Genomic DNA, 18,538 nt, shown 5'->3' on the forward strand with positions numbered 1-18,538 from the left:
CTGGTCTGAATCTAGCTGCCAAAACATTCTGCAACAGATGAGCTTACATTCAAAAGGCAGGAAAGTCCAGAGATTTCAACAGTCCAGAGCTGAAAGCTCTATCAGGTAGAACCCTGTGAAGCATATATTTCATTTTCTCCACAGGAAAGAAACACTGGAAGCCCACTCTGTGTACTTCAGATGTTTACAGGGTCAGAGGTGAGTTAGGGCTAGAGGACAAGGACTAAATTAGGTCAATTATTGCCATTGACATTTACTTTATTCCTACTGGTGCTTATTTCACACGTGTTGACCCGCCAGTGTAGTCTCTAGTCTAAGGATGCATCCCAAATGGCACCCTATATTCTGCACTACTTTTGACCAAGGCTCTAATGCACTATATAGTAGTAGGCTTGGGCAGTATACCATATATCGGGGGAAAATTTTAAATAGCCACAGGATGTTTACATTTACATTTTAGTCATTTAGCAGACACTCTTATCCAGAGCAACTTACAGTAGTGAATGCATACATTTCATATAATTTCATACATTTTTTTTTTTTTCCTGTGCTGGCCCCCCGTGGGAATCGAACCCACAACCCTGGTGTTGCAAACACCATGCTCTACCAACTGAGCTACAGGGAAGGCTACTGAGCTACAGGGAAGGCTGTTTATTTTACTTTTTTTATAAATTAGAATATTTGTAGCTACTTTTTAAGTAAATTCCTGCAGTCAACTTGTGCAATACGTTAGGAGATAAAGAAGATTCCGTTCTTCATTTTACCTGCCACATTTTTCATTATGAAGCTTACTGGTAGTCCCCAGTCACGTGGTGTTTGTTTACAAGCACACAACAACGAGAGGCCAGAACCTTGTGAGTCACTAACTGTTGTGCAGTACGCGTCCGATGATCTAGTTTCAGTATGGAATTCACAACTAAATGTTTGCCAGCAAGATATTTTATAACTATTACGGTAACTGTCTAAAATGTGCTAAATGCTCTGCGGTTGTGCATTTGGTTGGCTAATTTAGTAGCTAGTTAGCTATCTAGCTAAGTGGTTAGCGTCTTCAAAAATCAAGCTTCGCTTTGTAACAGCTGAGAATCCCCTACTGGATCAAGAGCCTTGCTGTCTAATGTGTGTTTTGTGTAGCAAACTGTGAGTAGCATTTCTTAGTTACTTGTAAAAATGTATGAGCTGGGATGTCTGTCCTGCAAATAGTTTAGGTCAGAGACTGTATAAAATGTTTGCAATGCACTTGTTAACATTTAGTTAGCACTCTCTATTGGTTAGCATTGCTAACCTTTGGATTACAGCGGCTCAGTGGGGTTTGAAAATAGCTCCCCTTGTGTTCAATGCTGGTATGACCAAATATCCCGGGATGGCACAAGGTCGGTATGAAGGTAGGACAATCTGGATACCGCCCAAGCCTAATAAATGAAAATGCTTATTCGTAGGATGGAACAAACAAGGACCATACAAGGACATGGGGCTTTGATGTATTGCGAAACAGCTAAATGAAGAATATTTTATTTTGACCATAGAGAACTGAAGTTATCTTTGCATCTAAGAAGAGAAAAAAATAAGAATTATCCAGGAGTAATAAAAGCCAAGTTCACAAATTTTGCGGGGGTATTTATCAAGGGGTGGGAAGCCCCCTCAGCACCCCTACTTCCCGCGGCAATTCATATTGTTGTCCTGATTTAGCCCTAGCTGCCCCTAAATGTTCCTCCCATGCACATAGAGATAATGGATTACCATTGTTCAGAGTAACAGGATAGGGTTGGGGGTTACGGCCATAGAGATCCTATAATTGTTCTATTTAAATATGTGAATACGGTACTCATATTGCGCTAGTTTCCAGACACAGACCAAGCCAAGTCTTGGACTGAAAGTATTTTAAATGGAGATGCATTTTAGTCCAGGGGTATGCTTATTAGGGTCTGGGCACCCTCAATTTCCAGGCTTTACAAGATTTTGGAGTATGGTAACATGTGGTAGGCTAGGGTCCAGGAAACCAGCCTTCAATGAGTTGTTATAGATAATCATTTGCTAAGTGTGCTACTCACTGAGTTGATGTAGAGGACCATAGGACCGGGGTGCATGGGGTACTTGGTGGTCTGACAGCCCTCCAATGGGGTCACCAACGTGTAGTGGGTGGAGTTGACCGTTGCTTTGCATTCTGGGTCTTGAAGAGTCAGGTTGACATTAGCGTAACCGTTGGCCTGAGGAAAGAGACAATGTAATTATAAATAAATAGTCAATCATCTATAAAGTATTTTTTTAATGATATAATGTCAATATAATCTATAATCTTTGCCATAAAATGTAATCATGATCAATGATCATCTCAAAATGATCAGTAGAGCTGACTGAGACACATGGCATTAGACTAGTGAGGCATTAGACGTCACTATGCCATTCTACAGCACAGACTACTTCTCTGTGTGATGTTAAATAAAACCACAGGATAGTCCAACTCTAACCATAATTATAGCTAATTGCAGTGTGTGGGTTTTACTACACTGTGATGTTGTCTATTGTGTTGAGCCTGCTTCACAGTGCCCAATGGTAGCACACAAGTACAGACACACACACAGCAGCAAACACACTACACACTGTTGATTCAAGTCAGTGCCAGTCAGTATTAAAGAGGAATAATCATACAGTTAAATCAAGCATGAAAAATGTGAATTCCACAACTGCCTTTCCTCCATTTTTGACACAATGGAGGCAGACATTTATTCACAGTGATAAACCAGTTGGCTGACTACTAAAGTATCTCCTCACCAGCAGACTCTCTCGGTCAATGCAGACCACTATCCTGCTCTCCTCACACTGAACACTGAGACCAACACTGAGGGTCCCCTGCTGCTCCTCAGGCTCCCCACCCAGCTCCCCTCCCAGCCAAGGCCGGTCATCCAGGGAGGGGTGCAGGGACAGGTAGGGCAGGCCCTGCTCCATGAGCGGGGGCAAGGGGAAGGTGAAGGGCAGGCCACCGGAGTGTGGGCCAGCACCCCCCTGACCACCAGAGAGGATGGGGTTGGTGTCCCGTAAGATGGAGAGTTCTGGAGGGAACATGGAATCCAGGGGATCCACCACATCTGTAAGTGAAGTGTGTGTGACACATTTTAGTCACACCCACAGATGCACAGATACACAAGCACGAATGCACAAGCACGAATGCACAAGCACAAATGCACACGCACATGCACACACACCTTCACACACACACACACTTTCACACACACACTTACACACACACAGGCCTCATCTGGTGATTTTAAAGGCATGGAGATTGCACAGAGCACAAACAGAACAATGAAACTAAATTGGCTCAGAGTTAGCAGACTTGAGTTTCAGACTATTGTCTTTATAAGGACAGTTAAAATTGGATGTCGATGGTTTGTGGTTGTAAAATCAATGATTTATAATAGTTTATACTTTTATAACAAGCGCTTACAAATAAAATGTATTATTATTATTATTAGCATCATTTATTTACACAGTAGATATCTTTCTTAAATTTAGTGAACCTATGTCTATTTGTCATGCATTATCTGTTATTTTCATTATAGTAAACATACACTTTCAATGACCACTTCATTAGTTACACCCATCTAGTACCGGGTCGGACCGCCCTTTGCATCCAGAACAGCCTGAATTCTTCAGGGAATGGATTCTACAAGGTGTGGCATTCAAACGTAGCTCAATTGCTATCAAGGGACCTAATATCTGTCAGGAAAATTTTCCTCACACCATTACACCACCGCCACCAGCCTGTACCATTGACACCAGGCAGGATGGTGCCATGGACTCATGCTGTTTACGCCAAATCCTGGCTATCATCAGCGTGACGCAACAGGAACCGGGATTCGTCGGACCAGGTGATGTTTTTCCACTCCTCAATTGTCCAGTGTTGGTGATCGCGTGCCCACTGGAGCCGCTTCTTCTTGTTTTTAGCTGATACAAGTGGAACCCGGTGTGGTTGTCTGCTGCAATAGCCCATCCATGACAAGGACTGATGAGTTGTGTGTTCCGAGATGCCATTCTGCACACCACCGTTATTTGCCTGTTTGTGGCCCGCCTGTTAGCTTACACGATTCTTGCCAATCTCCTTCGAGCTTTCTCATCAACAAGCTCTTTTTGCCCACAAGACTGCTGCTGACTGGATCTTTTTTGTTTGTCGCACCATTCTCTGTAAACCCTAGACACTGTCATGCATGAAAAGCCCAGGAGGCCGGCTGTTTCTGAGATACTGGAACCGGCGTGCCTGGCACCGACGATCATACCACGCTCAAAGTCGCTTAGGTCACTTGTAGGGTTGGGCGTAAATCCCAGGATTTACGGTATTACTAGCTTGGTACACAAGGGGGCGCCAAAATAAACTCAAAAAAGCCCTATGGGCGTCTATTACCAGAATGCTGACAAAATTAGAATAAGAAATAACACATTTCCATGGAGGCTGCTAGCTAAATATGCTAACGAGCGCAAACAAAAACAAACGTATTGCAAAGACAGGCAATCCAGCTCATAAAGTTATACATATATAGGTAGGAGCTACCGAATGTCATTTTTGGTGAGTTTGGACATTTACAAGCAAATGTGAATGAGAGACTCAAAGTTTGGACGCATGCTTGTCTGAACACTACTCTGGAGCAGTGTGTGCAGGCTGTGTCTGTGTGGAATCTGGAGTCACTAGGGCAACTGGCCTGCCTGCTCTGCTTGGAGAAGATGGGGTAGGAGCAGACGGGCTGAGAACAGAGAGGATAAAAAAGCAAGGAAATCAAGACAGCCTACAGAATACTCATCCAAAGGGCTTTGACTTCTCAAACACAGCAGAAAGCTAACCCAATATTGTTAATTCAGCCACTTACTTAGATAACTAATAAGTTAAATTCAGGGTTGTGTTAATGCAGAATTCTGTGTTTTTTCATGCAGGAAAAAAATATGCTGCGTTTTGGAAAAGCAGATCTAAAATGCTTCTTACTGGAATTTCTGCTCGACACCAGACTAATTTTGTGCTTCAAGTTGCACTTCTCCATTTGGATGACACTTCACGAATGGGCATTCTATCAGCAGACAGTGCTTTGAGATGAACTTCAAGCAAAACATTAGGAAATTTAGCAGGCTACATTCTTTCTATGATAAACATTAGAAATATGATGGCCATGCATCGTTTTTGCAAAAAAGACCTTGCTTTTTCATTGTAAACTCATTTACTTTTGTGGTTGCCAGCCAAGTAGTGTTGCGCTTCTGTTGTCATCTGATGAAAATGAAGCTATTTTCTGCCGAATTTGTTGCACAAATGTTTTTTCTGTGAAGGAGAACTATAGCTGCACATCCCTGATCACTAGTGAAGCCAAAGACAATATAAAACGTGACCCCTGTCAATACACAGCTGGACTAACCTGCTCCCGCTTTCTCCCGTTGTGCTATTTACAAACAAACACTTGGCTGGCTCAACTGTTCTGGGGAAGTAAGGTAAGATTCTTAATGTAAAATAATGTGACAGGTGAAATGAAGAATGCAATCTGCTTTATCTCCTAATATATTGCACAATTTGACTGCAGGTATTTACTCAAAAATAAGCTACAAATATGAACATTTATTGAAAAACTTAAAATAAGTAGTTTCAATGGTGACGGTATTGAAAAAACATCTAGTGGCTACTTCCAAATACCCCGGTATACGGTATACCGCCCAAGCCTAGTGGAAGCCCGACTGGAATTCTTCAAATAAGTTATTCATACTCAAATAAGCCACCAATTGCTTGAAAACTACTTCTAAAAATCTTGGATAAAAAAGGACGTTTAGAGGTCTATAATTACTCAGAGAGGAGGGGTCTAGATTGTGCTTTTTAAAGAGAGGTTGGATCAGAGCTGTTTTTGGAAAGGTGCCAGAGTTCATGGCGCAATTTACAATAGACATAATGTTGAGGCCAACATTAGGCATAACTTATTTTAGTACTCTAGTAGGGATCACTTCTAAGGGGCAGGAGTAGGTCTTCATGTGAGCTACAGTATCAAGGAGGGAATTAAAGGATATTTTCTCAAAGGAGCAAAAGGAAGCAGTAGACAGTTTCAGAGCGTTTGCCTTTAGTGCCTCCTGACCAGAAATGCTGTTATGGTGTCGGCTACTGTCAATCTGGGAATCGTAAAAACTGTTTGCAGAGATCAGGAGGGGGGTTGGAGGGGGGGACACCAACAACACAATCAGTTGTCTAGAAACAGAATTATAGAAGCCTGGGTGTTTCTCACCTGGCTCCCTGAGCCTCAGATTAAAGGTGTTAGCTACAGGTGTGTGGGTGTAGGTGGTGACCGGTCCGTAACCATGATTCTCTGCCCACTTGATCAGGGCCTGAGAGCCAGACGGGAGGTGGTGCTTAGGGGTCCTAGACACCTCCATCAGCCTCTCTGTGTTGGGGCTCAGACTGATGGTATCTGGCGTCTGAAAGAAAGGTAAATACAGGTTTATATTAGTCATATGGAATATTAAATATGACATACAGTATACAGTCATTTTCTTCCGACAGATGGAGTCACTCCTATGTGATGCTCGTCGCTCAGTACAGACAGAGCAATCTGACCATATTTTAAACCAGTCTGTGTCATGAAAGTCATTTTATAGAGATGAAAGTGGGTGCTTTTTCTCTTCTAGTCAGCAGCATTTACAGTAATCTCTACCTCTGCTAAAGTTTCATTTCCTTTGTCTGACTATATGGAACAGTAAAAACGACCCTGTCAGCTTCAAAAGCCAGCGCGACCACAACCCACAATGAAAGTGTGAGAGTATTTCACATACTTTCATATCTTGACAGAGTAAAAGTCGAAGAACCATTTTACATTTGTCAGGTTTCTTCATGGAAGGAAAACCCATGAAAAATGTACTACTGCCCATAGCGGTGAAGGGTCATATGCACGCTCGATCAAACACACACACGATCACACACACACATCGAAGGCCTGATCAATGGTGGGACTTAGTCTAATGTGTCAGATTTCTACCAGAATTCCTCATTAGTCCCGCAGTGTTCCGTGCTGTATAATGTGAGGGAGCTAATCCCTTCTCACAGATCCACTCTGTCACAAATGGCATCCTATTCCCTATTTAGTGTACTACATATGGCCAAGTCTCATGTACTCTATGTCAGCCTGGCCTGTACTTTCCCAGACACCCTGGAACCACTCCAATTCGCATTCCGCCTTAACAGATCCACAGATGACGCAATCTAGTTGCACTTCACACTGCCCTCTCCCACCTGGACAAGAGGGGAAATAGCTATGTAAGAATGCTGTTCATAGACTACAGCTCAGTGTTCAACACCATAGTCCCCTACAAGCTCATCTTCAAGCTGGGGACCATGGGACTGAACACCAACCTCTGTAACTGGATCCTGGACTTCCTGGCGGGACAGCCCCAGGTGGTAGGGAGGCAACAACACCTACACCAGGCTGACCCTCAACACGGGGGCCCCTCAAGGGAGTGTGCTTAGCTCCCTGCTGTACTCCTTGTTCACCCATGAATGCATGGCCACGCACAACTCCAACAACATCAAGTTTGGTGACAACACGATGGTGGTAGGCCTGATCGCCAACGGCGATGAGACAGCCTACAGGGAGGAGGTCAGAGACTTGGAAGTGTGGTGCCATGACAACAACCTTTCCCTCAATGTCAATAAGACCAAGGAGCTGACCGTGGAGTACAGGAGAAGGAGGGGAGAACACGTCCCTGTCCACATAGACAGGGCTGTTGTGGAGCTGGTTCAGAGCTTCAAATTCCTTGGCATCCACATCACTAAGGACTTAACATGGTTCACACACAACCCGGACAGTTGTGAAGAGGGCACAACAGTCCTCTTTCTCCTCGGGAGGCTGAAAAGATTTGGCATGGGCTCTCGGATCCTCAGAAAGTTGTACAGCTGCACCATCGAAAGCATCTTGACTGGGTGCATCCCGGCTTGGTATGGCAATGCACCACCATCGACCGCAAAGCGATACAGAGGGTGGTGCGGACAGTCCAGTACATCACTTGGGCCGAGCTCCCTGCCATCCAGGACCTCTATATCAGGCCAGAAAAATTGCCAAGGACTCCAGCCTCCCAAGTCATTGACTGTTCACTCTGCTACCATCCGGCAAATGGTACCGGAGCATCGTCTGTCAGACTAACAGGCTCCAAGACAGCTTCTACCCCCAAGCCATAAGACTGCTAAATAGCCATAAGAATGCTTAAATGGATATTTCGGTTTTTAACATGTTAGACCTCATTTTCCACTTACTTTTAGTGTTGAAGCCTCACCCAGGCAATTATTTTGGTCAAACTTCCATTCCTGAGATTTCTTTGGCTGTCTTAGTTGCTTGCAAGAGTCATATCGTGGTAGTGGCCAGACTCACCCCAAAAAGACGTGCTTCAAAACATCTGGGCTATACAGGAATGTCAATATCGAAACTTTTTTTCCACAATTACGAGCATAAATGTATATATCCTGAACTGTGTTTACTGTTTTGCCCTTGTATTGGAACTCATTTCTACATCACTACTACATCCGCGTGCTGCTAGTCTTGCTTAGCCACACCTCCAAATTCTAAGGAGCCTGCTTCTCGAGGATAGCGCAGTACAGACACATCTTTCAAGCACTACACTGCCCAAAACCATTACATCAAAATCAAAACATGTCTGAGTCGGACAGCTACGAGCCTGAAGAGGATGCATACTTTGCAGAACCATATTTATATGGGCCAGAATATACTTATGAAGAGCTTGGACAGATAGAAGCCGAGACAGAATGGGGGAAATGGCAACAGGTGATCCGGCAGACCAGCAACCAGTGGCAACGCCCAGAGAGAGAGTCAAGGGGAACTGGTGGTGTAAATGTGAAAAATCTGAGAAAAATGGAAGGCAATGCAGACCGAAATTCAGTGTCTGTGCTGTTCCGATGGGACTTGATATTGCCAACACTTGAAGAACTACATTTGTCTGCTGGAGACACTGATGATGTCGGTAACAGCACAACAGTCTGTGTGACAGACCATGCAGATTTCACAGCCCTTATCAACCCAGGAGTAATTTAAATGTTTTTCCATGTCCCTAAGATCAACTGAACAAAGTGACCACGTCCAGCGGGAGCAAACGGGCAGCTGTCCATAGATTCAGTAAACATTTGAAGTTGAAGTTATCAATAATGTATACATAACAATGAATGTATTATCTGTTTCCTATAATGATCCCTTAATGATACACTATATATACAAAAGTATGTGGACACCCATTCAAATTAGTGGATTCAGTTATTTTAGCCGCACACATTGCTGACAGGTGTATACAATTGAGCACACAGCCATGCAATCTCCATAGACAAACTAGAATGGCCTTAATGTAGAGCTCAGTCAATGTGGCACCGTCACAGGATGCCACCTTTCCAACAAGTCAGTTCGTCAAATTTCTGCCCTGATACAGCTGCCCCGGTCAACTATAAGTGTTGTTATTGTGAAGTGGAAATGTCTAGGAGTAACAACGGCTCAGCCGCAAAGTGGTAGGCCAAACAAGCTCACAGAATGGGACCGTCGAGTGCTGAAGCATGTAGCACTTAAAACTTGTCTGTCCTCAGTTGCAACACTCACTATCGAGATCCAAACTGCCTCTGGAAGCAAAGTCAGCACAAGAACTGTTCGTCGGGAGTTTCATGAAATGGGTTTCCATGGCCAAGCAGCCGCACACAAGCATAAGATCACCATGCGCCAAGTGTCGGCTAGAGCGGTGTAAAGCTCGCAGACACTGGACTTTGGAGCAGTGGAAACATCTTCTCTTGAGTGATGAATCACGCTTCACCATCTGGCAGTCCAACCTGCCCCAAAACATAGTGCCAAATGTAAAGTTTGGTGGAGGAGGAATAATGGTTAGGGCTAGGCCCCTTTGTTCCAGTGAAGGGAAATGTTAATGCTACAGCCTACAATGACATTCTAGACGATTCAGTGCTTCCAACTTTGTGACAACCGTTTGGGGAAGGCCCTTTCCTGTTTCAGCATGACAATGCCTCCGTGCACAAAGCAAGGTTCATACAGAAATGGTTTGTCGAGATCTGCAAGCATTTCACAGTTAAGTATTCGGAGCATGTGACAAATAATATTTGATTTGGTTATTAACTGTCATGTTAAACAGATATTTACATTTTAGTAATTTATCCAAAGCAAATAGGGTTAAGTGCCTTGCTCAAGGGCACATCAGCACATGTTTTCTCTCCACGTAGCCAGCTTGGGGATTTGAACCAGCGACCTTTCAATTACTGGCCCAACGCTCTTAACTGCAAGGCCACCTGCCAACCCATATAGGACCAAGCTGGTACTGTCCTAGAACAGTAAACTGTAGGTCAGGAGCACAGCACATCGCTACCATGTGTCCTCAGTTTCCAGTCACCTCCTCCCCCTAATGTTTCTCTTAGCGTAACCTACTACTGTAGCCAACCGTAGACCTGCTCTGTTGGCCTGATTGATTCAGTGCAGTGACAGCCTAAAATGTAGCTGTACAAACAGGCAGAAGGTGGCTGGGGCTGGGGAGTGTAGGTTTGTGTTCCAAATGGCACCTTAATTCCTATATAGTGCACTACTTGTGACCAGAGATCCATGGACCCTGGTCAAAAGCAGTACACTACATACGGAATAAGGTGCCATTTGGGATGCAACCTGGGCCTAAACAGAGCTGGCTGCCTAGCAGAGGCACACACCCACCCTGCCTGCATGAGGGTGACTGTTACATAATGTGGGAACCAACCCAGAGCCCATAAGACAACACAAGACACCTCCACTGAGGTCAGCACTTAGCATAGGGACCATGGAATGGAGCTACGCAGCATTCATAAAGATGATAGGATAGGAGGGCAGGCCAGTTTGGTTTGGGCCACAGAGATGGTCTTTTTTCCTTTAGTCCAGGTCATCATTGTAAATTACAATTGGCTCTCAAATGACCCACCTTTAACTAAAAAAACAACAACATCTTATTAATAGATAAAACACATTTTATATCCATTAGGTATCTGATGTCTATGTGCCAAAGGTGTAAGAGCCATCCATCATTATGACTTCAGATATAAGTAAATGGTTTATTTGTTGTTGTTTTTTTTATACATACATTGCATTGTCAACCTTAAACCAAATAATTATCCCTTGGTGTAAGCCTTGTAAATGTGTGTATGTATGTCTTTCAATGACAATAAAAGTGTATAAACGACCACAGTGTGTGGGTGTCAATGTTAACAAGAATGAAACAATATTTAAATTCTACAGACAGTCATGAATGTATTTATTACACAGGATTTTAACCTGGTCTCAAGAGTATTTCGTATGATTCTGTATGTAGATCCGAGACACTCCAGTTAGCATGATATGTTACGTTTAGTATGGCATATATTCATTTGTGGATGTCCATCACCCATTTCGTATGATATGTTACAAATTACAATTCATATTATATCAGTCAGCAGCGCTCATAACTCACATTATCATGGATGACAAACAGGTCAGGCTGTGTGAGGCTGTGAGCACAAATACTGTCTGTGATGAGCCTAGCCTATGAAAATGTCTTGCCCCCCTCCTCTCTTCCCCCTTTCTCCTCCCCTTTCCCCTCCTTATTTGATGCGATGACAACCCTTAGTGCTGTCAGGGTGATATTTCACGGTTCATACATCCCCCTCCCTCCTTCCATCCCTCCATCCCCTGCAGGCAGGTTGAAACCAGGTGCCACTTCAACACTCCTCAGATTGTGACAAATGTATTGGTCAACAACAAAAAGTGGTGACATGGCTGTCTGTCTGCTGTGCCCGTCTAGTCATGTGTTGTGACATGGTTCTTCTGCCTGTATCCCCTCACACAATCGGTGCCATTGTGATGTGCTACTGAGACAGTGAACAAAATATCTGAAAGTTGAACTACTCAATTTGAAAAACAACTCAACAACAGTGCCGCCACTTGGTTTGCTATAAAGCTGAGGGATGGAGTCTTGGGTCTCTGGAGATGGCCTTTAAATAAAATGCTACTACTGAAAATCAAATAATTTGTATTTAGGTCAAAACAGCTCTTCCCAAAAGGAGAGGCTGTGTTTGTTACGTTCAGAGTGACGTTCTGAGTCACGTACCACTACATCCAGTTTCCCGCTGACGCTGTGAGCCTTGATGACCCAGTTGACAGACTTCTGACACTTCAGCAGCAGCACGATGTCACGATGCAACAGAACATCTGCCCCCAACGGCCTCAGATCAACAATCACATCCACCTGGAACGCACTGCTCAGAGAGAGAGAGAGAGAGAGAGAGAAGGGAATAGAGAGCCAGCCAGGAGAGAGCCATAAGAATTATGGAAGGCCCAAAACACTCTGTATTTACATGCCTTCTCTCAGTCTGGCCAATTGATTAAGAAACTGGAAGTATTCCCAGAAAGAAGAGGACATGTGTGTAACAGACCAGACCACATAGCAGCAGTATGGTGAAATACATGTATTTCTGGGCTCTTCATGCATATACAAAGTAATCACACCACTGGAAGAGTGAGGCGATTATCTGGCAGACTGGAGATACAGACTAGAGTCTGAGATAGGTTGCATCCCAAATGGCGAATAGTGAATAGGGTGCCATTTTGGGACAACCCCATAGACTCTGAGCCTGAGATATAGTTCTTTACAGAACGTCATAAGGTCAATATTACCCCCCTCTTCCTTCGTATCCAACACAAACTACCAGAGACCAGAGAGAGAGACCATTCTGGCCTCTTGTAATGGGGAAATAACACTGAGATCATTAAGGTTCATGTTAAGAGTTACTGTGATCGACATAATGTGTATCATATTGACATAAAGGGCCAGTTTCCCAGTGACAGATTAAGCCTGCTCCTCGACTTAAAGCAAGCTCAATAGAGAATCTCCATTGAAAGTGTTCTTTAGTCCAGAACTAGGCTTAATCTGAGTCCAGAAAACCAGCCCAAACTAGATAAACGTGCACCCTATTTGGGTCAGACTATGTTTTGGTTCTGGTCGTGGGCTACAGTACTGACCAGCTGGAGTTATGTTTATGTTACTGTTGTGTTATGGTTGTGTTATGGTTATGGTGGATTACAGTACTGACCTACTAGAGTTGGGTGCTTGCAGCTCGATGATGTGGACCTCTTGGTCCTGGTCTGGTCCAGACAGGACACAGCCTTTAGAGGCCTGGGACTCTATGTAGCCAGCAAGGTAGTTCAGAGAGAGGAACTTGTTGTCGATCTTGCAAGTATCGGAGAACACTGGGTCTGGAAGAGGAAAGGAGAAGGTGGGTGGATGAGATTATGAGATGAGATCATGACTCAATGTATAATTCGAACGCTGGATGTGATGTGATTATACATGATTAATCGTCAAGAGGAATAAGCTCTGACGAAGGCAGAGAGGACGATACGTAAGCTTAATATACTGAAGTGATACTGGGAATCACTGTGTGCAAGTTTTTCTTTACTTTCAAGTTGATTCCTCATGAGCAAATGGGTGAGGTATTTAGTTTGAGTATTTACACTACAGTGTGTTCAGCCAACGTTTTGAGATATCTAAACACTTTGGGATTTCTGGTAAAAGACAGGGACAGACAGACAGACAGACAGACAGACAGACAGACAGACAGGTTTTGTATTGAACACTATTATTCAAGTTCTGACAAAATTAAGGCCAAGATGTTTTGAAAATATATTTTGAACAATATCAGTCATAAACACGTCCAACCTAGATGTCAGGTTTCCCACCATTTTAACTTGTTATCATTTATTTACTCAAATATTATTATACTCCATCCAACTGCCCAGGCATGCAATTCTCTTCTCCATCTTTTCAGAGGAATCACAAGACAGATGCTTCCTTATTTGGCAAACAAGGTCTTGGACAGTAGTGAGGTTTAGAGAATATAAAGTAAAGGGTTGACACCTTCCTCCCCGAACCTCCTCATGGCACTTTGAAGAGCGGAGGAAGAGAGTGTGTGTGTGTGTGTGTGTGTGTGTGTGTGTGTGTGTGTGTGTGTGTGTGTGTGTGTGTGTGTGTGTGTGTGTGTGTGTGTGTGTGTGTGTGTGTGTGTGTGTTAATGACCTGAGACAACAAAGTGGAAATCTGTCCCACCTAATGAAAAGGTACCAGAGAGGAAAAGACATTGGGAGACGGACTGGAAAGTAGCGCTCTCTCTCTGTGGTAAACATGGCATGTTGGACATTTGCCAAACCACAGGATCTAATGACAGAGAGAGGGGCTGAATGGATGACTGCTTCAAGGCTAAGCAATCACACACTCTCTGTTCTCTCTGCTCTCCTCCAAGTGACTGAGAACATGGAGAGCACAGAACATGGAGAGCATAAAAGAAAGGCCTGAGGTGTATGTTTCATGATTAACTACTCATGGTGTGATTCTGATAACGTACAGAAATGCAAGTCCTTTTGTTCACTTGACCTAGAATACTGACCTCACAATCAAATGCAGACCGTATTACCTCCCAAGAGATTTATCTTCAGTTATAGTACCAGCCGTGTATATTCCCCCTCAAACCGATACCACGACAGCCCTCAAGGAACTACACTGGACTTTGTGCAAACTGAAAACCTCAAATCCTGAAGGCGCATTTATTGTAGTTGGGGGCTTTACAAAAGCAAATCTGAAGAAAAAGCTACTGAAGTTCTGTTAACACATTGCCTGTACAACTCGTGCTTCAAAAACTATTGACCATTGTTTCTCTCCCTTCTGGGATGGCTACAAAGCCCTCCCCCGCCCTCCGTTCGGCAAATCAGATCACGACTCCATTCTGCTCCTCCCTTCCTATAGGCAGATGCTCAAACAGGAAGTACCCATGCTAAGGTCTATTCAACGCTGGTCTGACCAATCAGAATCCATGCTTCAACATTGTTTTGATCATGTGTACTGGGATATGTTCCGGGTTGCTTCTGAGAATAACATTGACGTATACACTGACACAGTGACTGAGTCAATCAGGAAGTGTATAGGGGATGTTGTTCCCACTGACTGTTAAAACCTTCCCAAACCAAAAAGCATGGCTAGATGGCAGTATTCACGCAAAACTGAAACCATGAACCACCGCATTTAACCATGGCAAGGTGACCAGGAATATGGTTGAATACAAACAGTGCAGTTATGCCCTCCGTAAGGCAATCAAACAAGCAAAACGTCAGTACAGAGACAAAGTGGAGTCGCAATTCAACACCAGATCTATGTGGCAGGGACACCAGACAATCACGGACTACAAAGGGAAAACCAGCCACGTTGCGGACACCGACATCTTGCTCCTGGACAAGCTAAACACCTTCTTCACCCGTTTTGATGATAACACAGTGCGACCGACACAGGCCACTCCCAAGGACTGTGGGCTCTCATTCTCTGAGTAAGACATTTAAGTGTGTTAACCCTTGCAAGGGTGCCGGCCCAGATTGCATCCCTAGCCGTATCCTGGCTGGAGTGTTTACGGACATATTAAATCTCTCTCTATCCCAGTCAGCTATCCCCACTTGCTTCAAGATGTCCACCATTGTTCCTGTATCCAAGAAAGCAAAGGCAACTCAACTAAATGACTAATCGCCCGTAGCACTCACTTCTGTCATCATGAAGTGCCTTGAAAGGCTAGTTAAGGATCATATCACCTCCACCTTACCTGACACCCTAGACCCATTTCCATTTGCATACCGACCCAAAAGACCCACAGACGATGCAATCGTCATCACACTGCGCACTGCTCTATCCCATCTGGACAAGAGGAATACCTATGTAAGAATGCTGTTCATTGATTTCAGCTCAGCCTTCAACACCATAGTACCCTCCAAGGTCATCATTAAGCTAGGGACCCTGGGTCTGAACCCCGTCCTGTGCAACTGGGTCCTGGACTTCCTGAGGGGCCGGTCCCTGGTGGTGAAGGTAGGAAACCTCACCTCCACTACACTGATCCTCAACACAGGGGCCCCACAGCCCCCTCCTGTACTCCCTGTTCACCCTGCCTCCAACTCAATCATCAAGTTTGCAGACGACACAACAGTAGTAGGCCTGATTACCAACAATGACGAGACAGCCTACAGGGAGGACGTGAGGGACCTTGCGGAGTGGTTCCAGGAAAATAACCTCTCCCTCAACTTCAACAAAACAAAAAGCTGATTGTGGACTCCAGGAGACAGCAGGGGGAGCACGCCCCCATCCACATCGAAATGGTCCACCCACACAGATAGTGTGGTGAAGAAGGCACAACAGCGCCTCTTCAACCTCAGGAGGCTGAAGGAATTTTGCTTGGCCCCTAAGACTCTCACAAATTTTGACAGATGGCCATTGAGAGCATCCTATCAGGCTGTATCACTGCCTGGTATCCCTCTCTCAAGAGGGTGGTGCGGTCTGCCCAACGCATCACCGGGGGCAAAGTACCTGCCCTCCAGGACACCTACAGCACCCGATGTCACAGGAAGGCCAAAAATATGATCAAGGACATCAACCACCTGAGCCAAGGCCTGTTCCCCCCGCTATCATCCAGTAGGCGAGGTCATAACAGGTGCATCAAAGCTCAGACCGAGACACTAAAAAACAGCTTCTATCTCAAGGCCATCAGACAGTTAAATAGCCATCACTCGCCAGCCTCCACCCAGTACTCTGCCCTGAACTTAGTCACTGTCACAAGCCAGCTACCACCTGGTTACTCAACCCTGCACCTTAGAGGCTGCTGCCTTATGTACATAGACATGGAATCACTGGTCACTTTAATAATGTTAACACTGGTAACTTTAATAATATTTGTTTTACTCATTTGATATGTATATACTGTATTCTACTCAATGCCATCCCTCAACTATTGTTGTATATATACTAATCTATTCTAGGTATTCCACAGATATACTAAATATTCTATCTGCATACTGTCCATAATGTCTATACATCCTATCACATGTACACATACATACAGTACCAGTCAAAGGTTTGGACACACCTACTAATACATGGGTTTTTCTTTATTTTTACTCTTTTCTACAGTGCCTTGCAAACGTATTCATCCCCCTTGGCGTTTTTCCTATTTTGTTGCATTGAAACCTGTAATTTAAATTGATCTTTATTTGGATTTCATGTAATAGACATACAAAAAATAGTCCAAATTGGTGAAGTGAAATGAAAAAAAAATACTAAAAATGTGAGAAAAAAAACATGGAAAAGTGGGGCATATGTATTCACCCGCTTTGCTATGAAGCCCCTCAATAAGATCTGGTCCAACCAATTACCTTCAGAAGTCACATAATTAGTTAAATAAAGTCCACCTGTGTGCAATCTAAGTGTCACATGATCTGTCACATAATCTCAGTACATATACACCTGTTCTGAAAGGCCCCAGAGTCTGCAACACCACTAAGTAAGGGTTACCACCAAGCAAGCGACACCATAAAGACTAAGGAGCTTTCCAAACAGGTCAGGGACAAAGTTGTAGAGAAGTACAGATCAGGGTTGGGTTATAAAAAAATATCCTAAACTTTGAACATCCCACGGAGCACCATTAGATCAATTGTAAAAAAAATTGAAAGAATATGGCACCACAACCAACCTGCCAAGAGAAGGCCACCCACCAATACTCATGGACAAGGCAAGGAGGGCATTAATCAGAGAGGCAACAAAGAGACCAAAGATAACCCTGAAGGAGCTGCAAAGCTCCACAGCGGAGATTGGAGTATCTGTCCATAGGACCACTTGAAGCCGTACACTCCACAGAGCTGGGCTTTACGGAAGGGGGCCAGAAAAAAGCCATTGCTTAAAGAAAAAAATAAGCAAACACGTTTGGTGTTCACCAAAAGGCATGTGGGAGACTCCCCAAACATATGGAAGAAGGTACTCTGGTCAGATGAGACTAAAATTGAGCTTTTGGCCATCAAGGAAAACGGTATCTCTGGCGCAAACCCAACACCTCTCATTATGTTTTTTCATCGGCAGGGTTTTGGGAAACTGGTCAGAACTGAAGAAATTATGAATGGCGCTAAATAGAGGGAAATTCTTGAGGGAAACCTGTTTCAGTCTTCCAGAGATTTGAGACTGGGACGGAGGTTCACCTTCCAGCAGGACAATGACCCTAAGCATACTGCTAAAGTAACACTCGAGTGGTTTAAGGGGAAACATTTACACGTCTAGGAATGGCCTAGTCAAAGCCCAGACCTCAATCCAATTGAGAATCTGGTATGACTTAAAGATTGCTGTACACCAGTGGAACCCATCCAACTTGAAGGAGCTGGAGCAGTTTTGCCTTGAAGAATGGGCAAAAATCTCAGTGGCTAGATGTGCCTAGCTTGTAGAGACTTACCCCAAGACACTTGCAGCTGTAATTGCTGAAAAAGGTGGCTCTACAAATTATTGACTTTGGGGGGGTGAATAGTTATGCACGCTCAAGTTTTCAGTTTTTTTGTTTTATTTCTTGTTCTTTTCACAAGAAAAAATATTTTGCATCTTCAAAGTGGTAGGCATGTTGTGTAAATGAAATGATACAAACCCCCCAAACATCACTTTTAATTCCAGGTTGTAAGGCAACAAAATAGGAAAGAATGCC

The 18,538-nt window shown here is 44.0% G+C and overlaps 1 protein-coding gene across 4 annotated transcripts in view; it reads right to left on the reverse strand.

The window, feature by feature from the left end:
- LOC115158578 (transforming growth factor beta receptor type 3) overlaps window positions 1–18,538 on the reverse strand; it is a 151,229-nt gene that overhangs the window by 26,240 nt on the left and 106,451 nt on the right. For all 4 annotated transcript variants that reach the window (XM_029707701.1, XM_029707702.1, XM_029707704.1 and 1 more), the window contains 5 exons: window positions 13,088–13,250; window positions 12,106–12,253; window positions 6,240–6,429; window positions 2,770–3,083; window positions 2,049–2,204 (listed from right to left, as the gene is read on the reverse strand). In XM_029707701.1, the coding sequence (XP_029563561.1) occupies window positions 2,049–2,204; window positions 2,770–3,083; window positions 6,240–6,429; window positions 12,106–12,253; window positions 13,088–13,250 (971 nt within the window). The remainder of the gene's footprint in view (window positions 1–2,048; window positions 2,205–2,769; window positions 3,084–6,239; window positions 6,430–12,105; window positions 12,254–13,087; window positions 13,251–18,538) is intronic.

The sequence above is a fragment of the Salmo trutta genome, chromosome 22 (genome assembly GCF_901001165.1).
Source record: "Salmo trutta chromosome 22, fSalTru1.1, whole genome shotgun sequence".
Taxonomy (NCBI): domain Eukaryota; kingdom Metazoa; phylum Chordata; class Actinopteri; order Salmoniformes; family Salmonidae; genus Salmo; species Salmo trutta.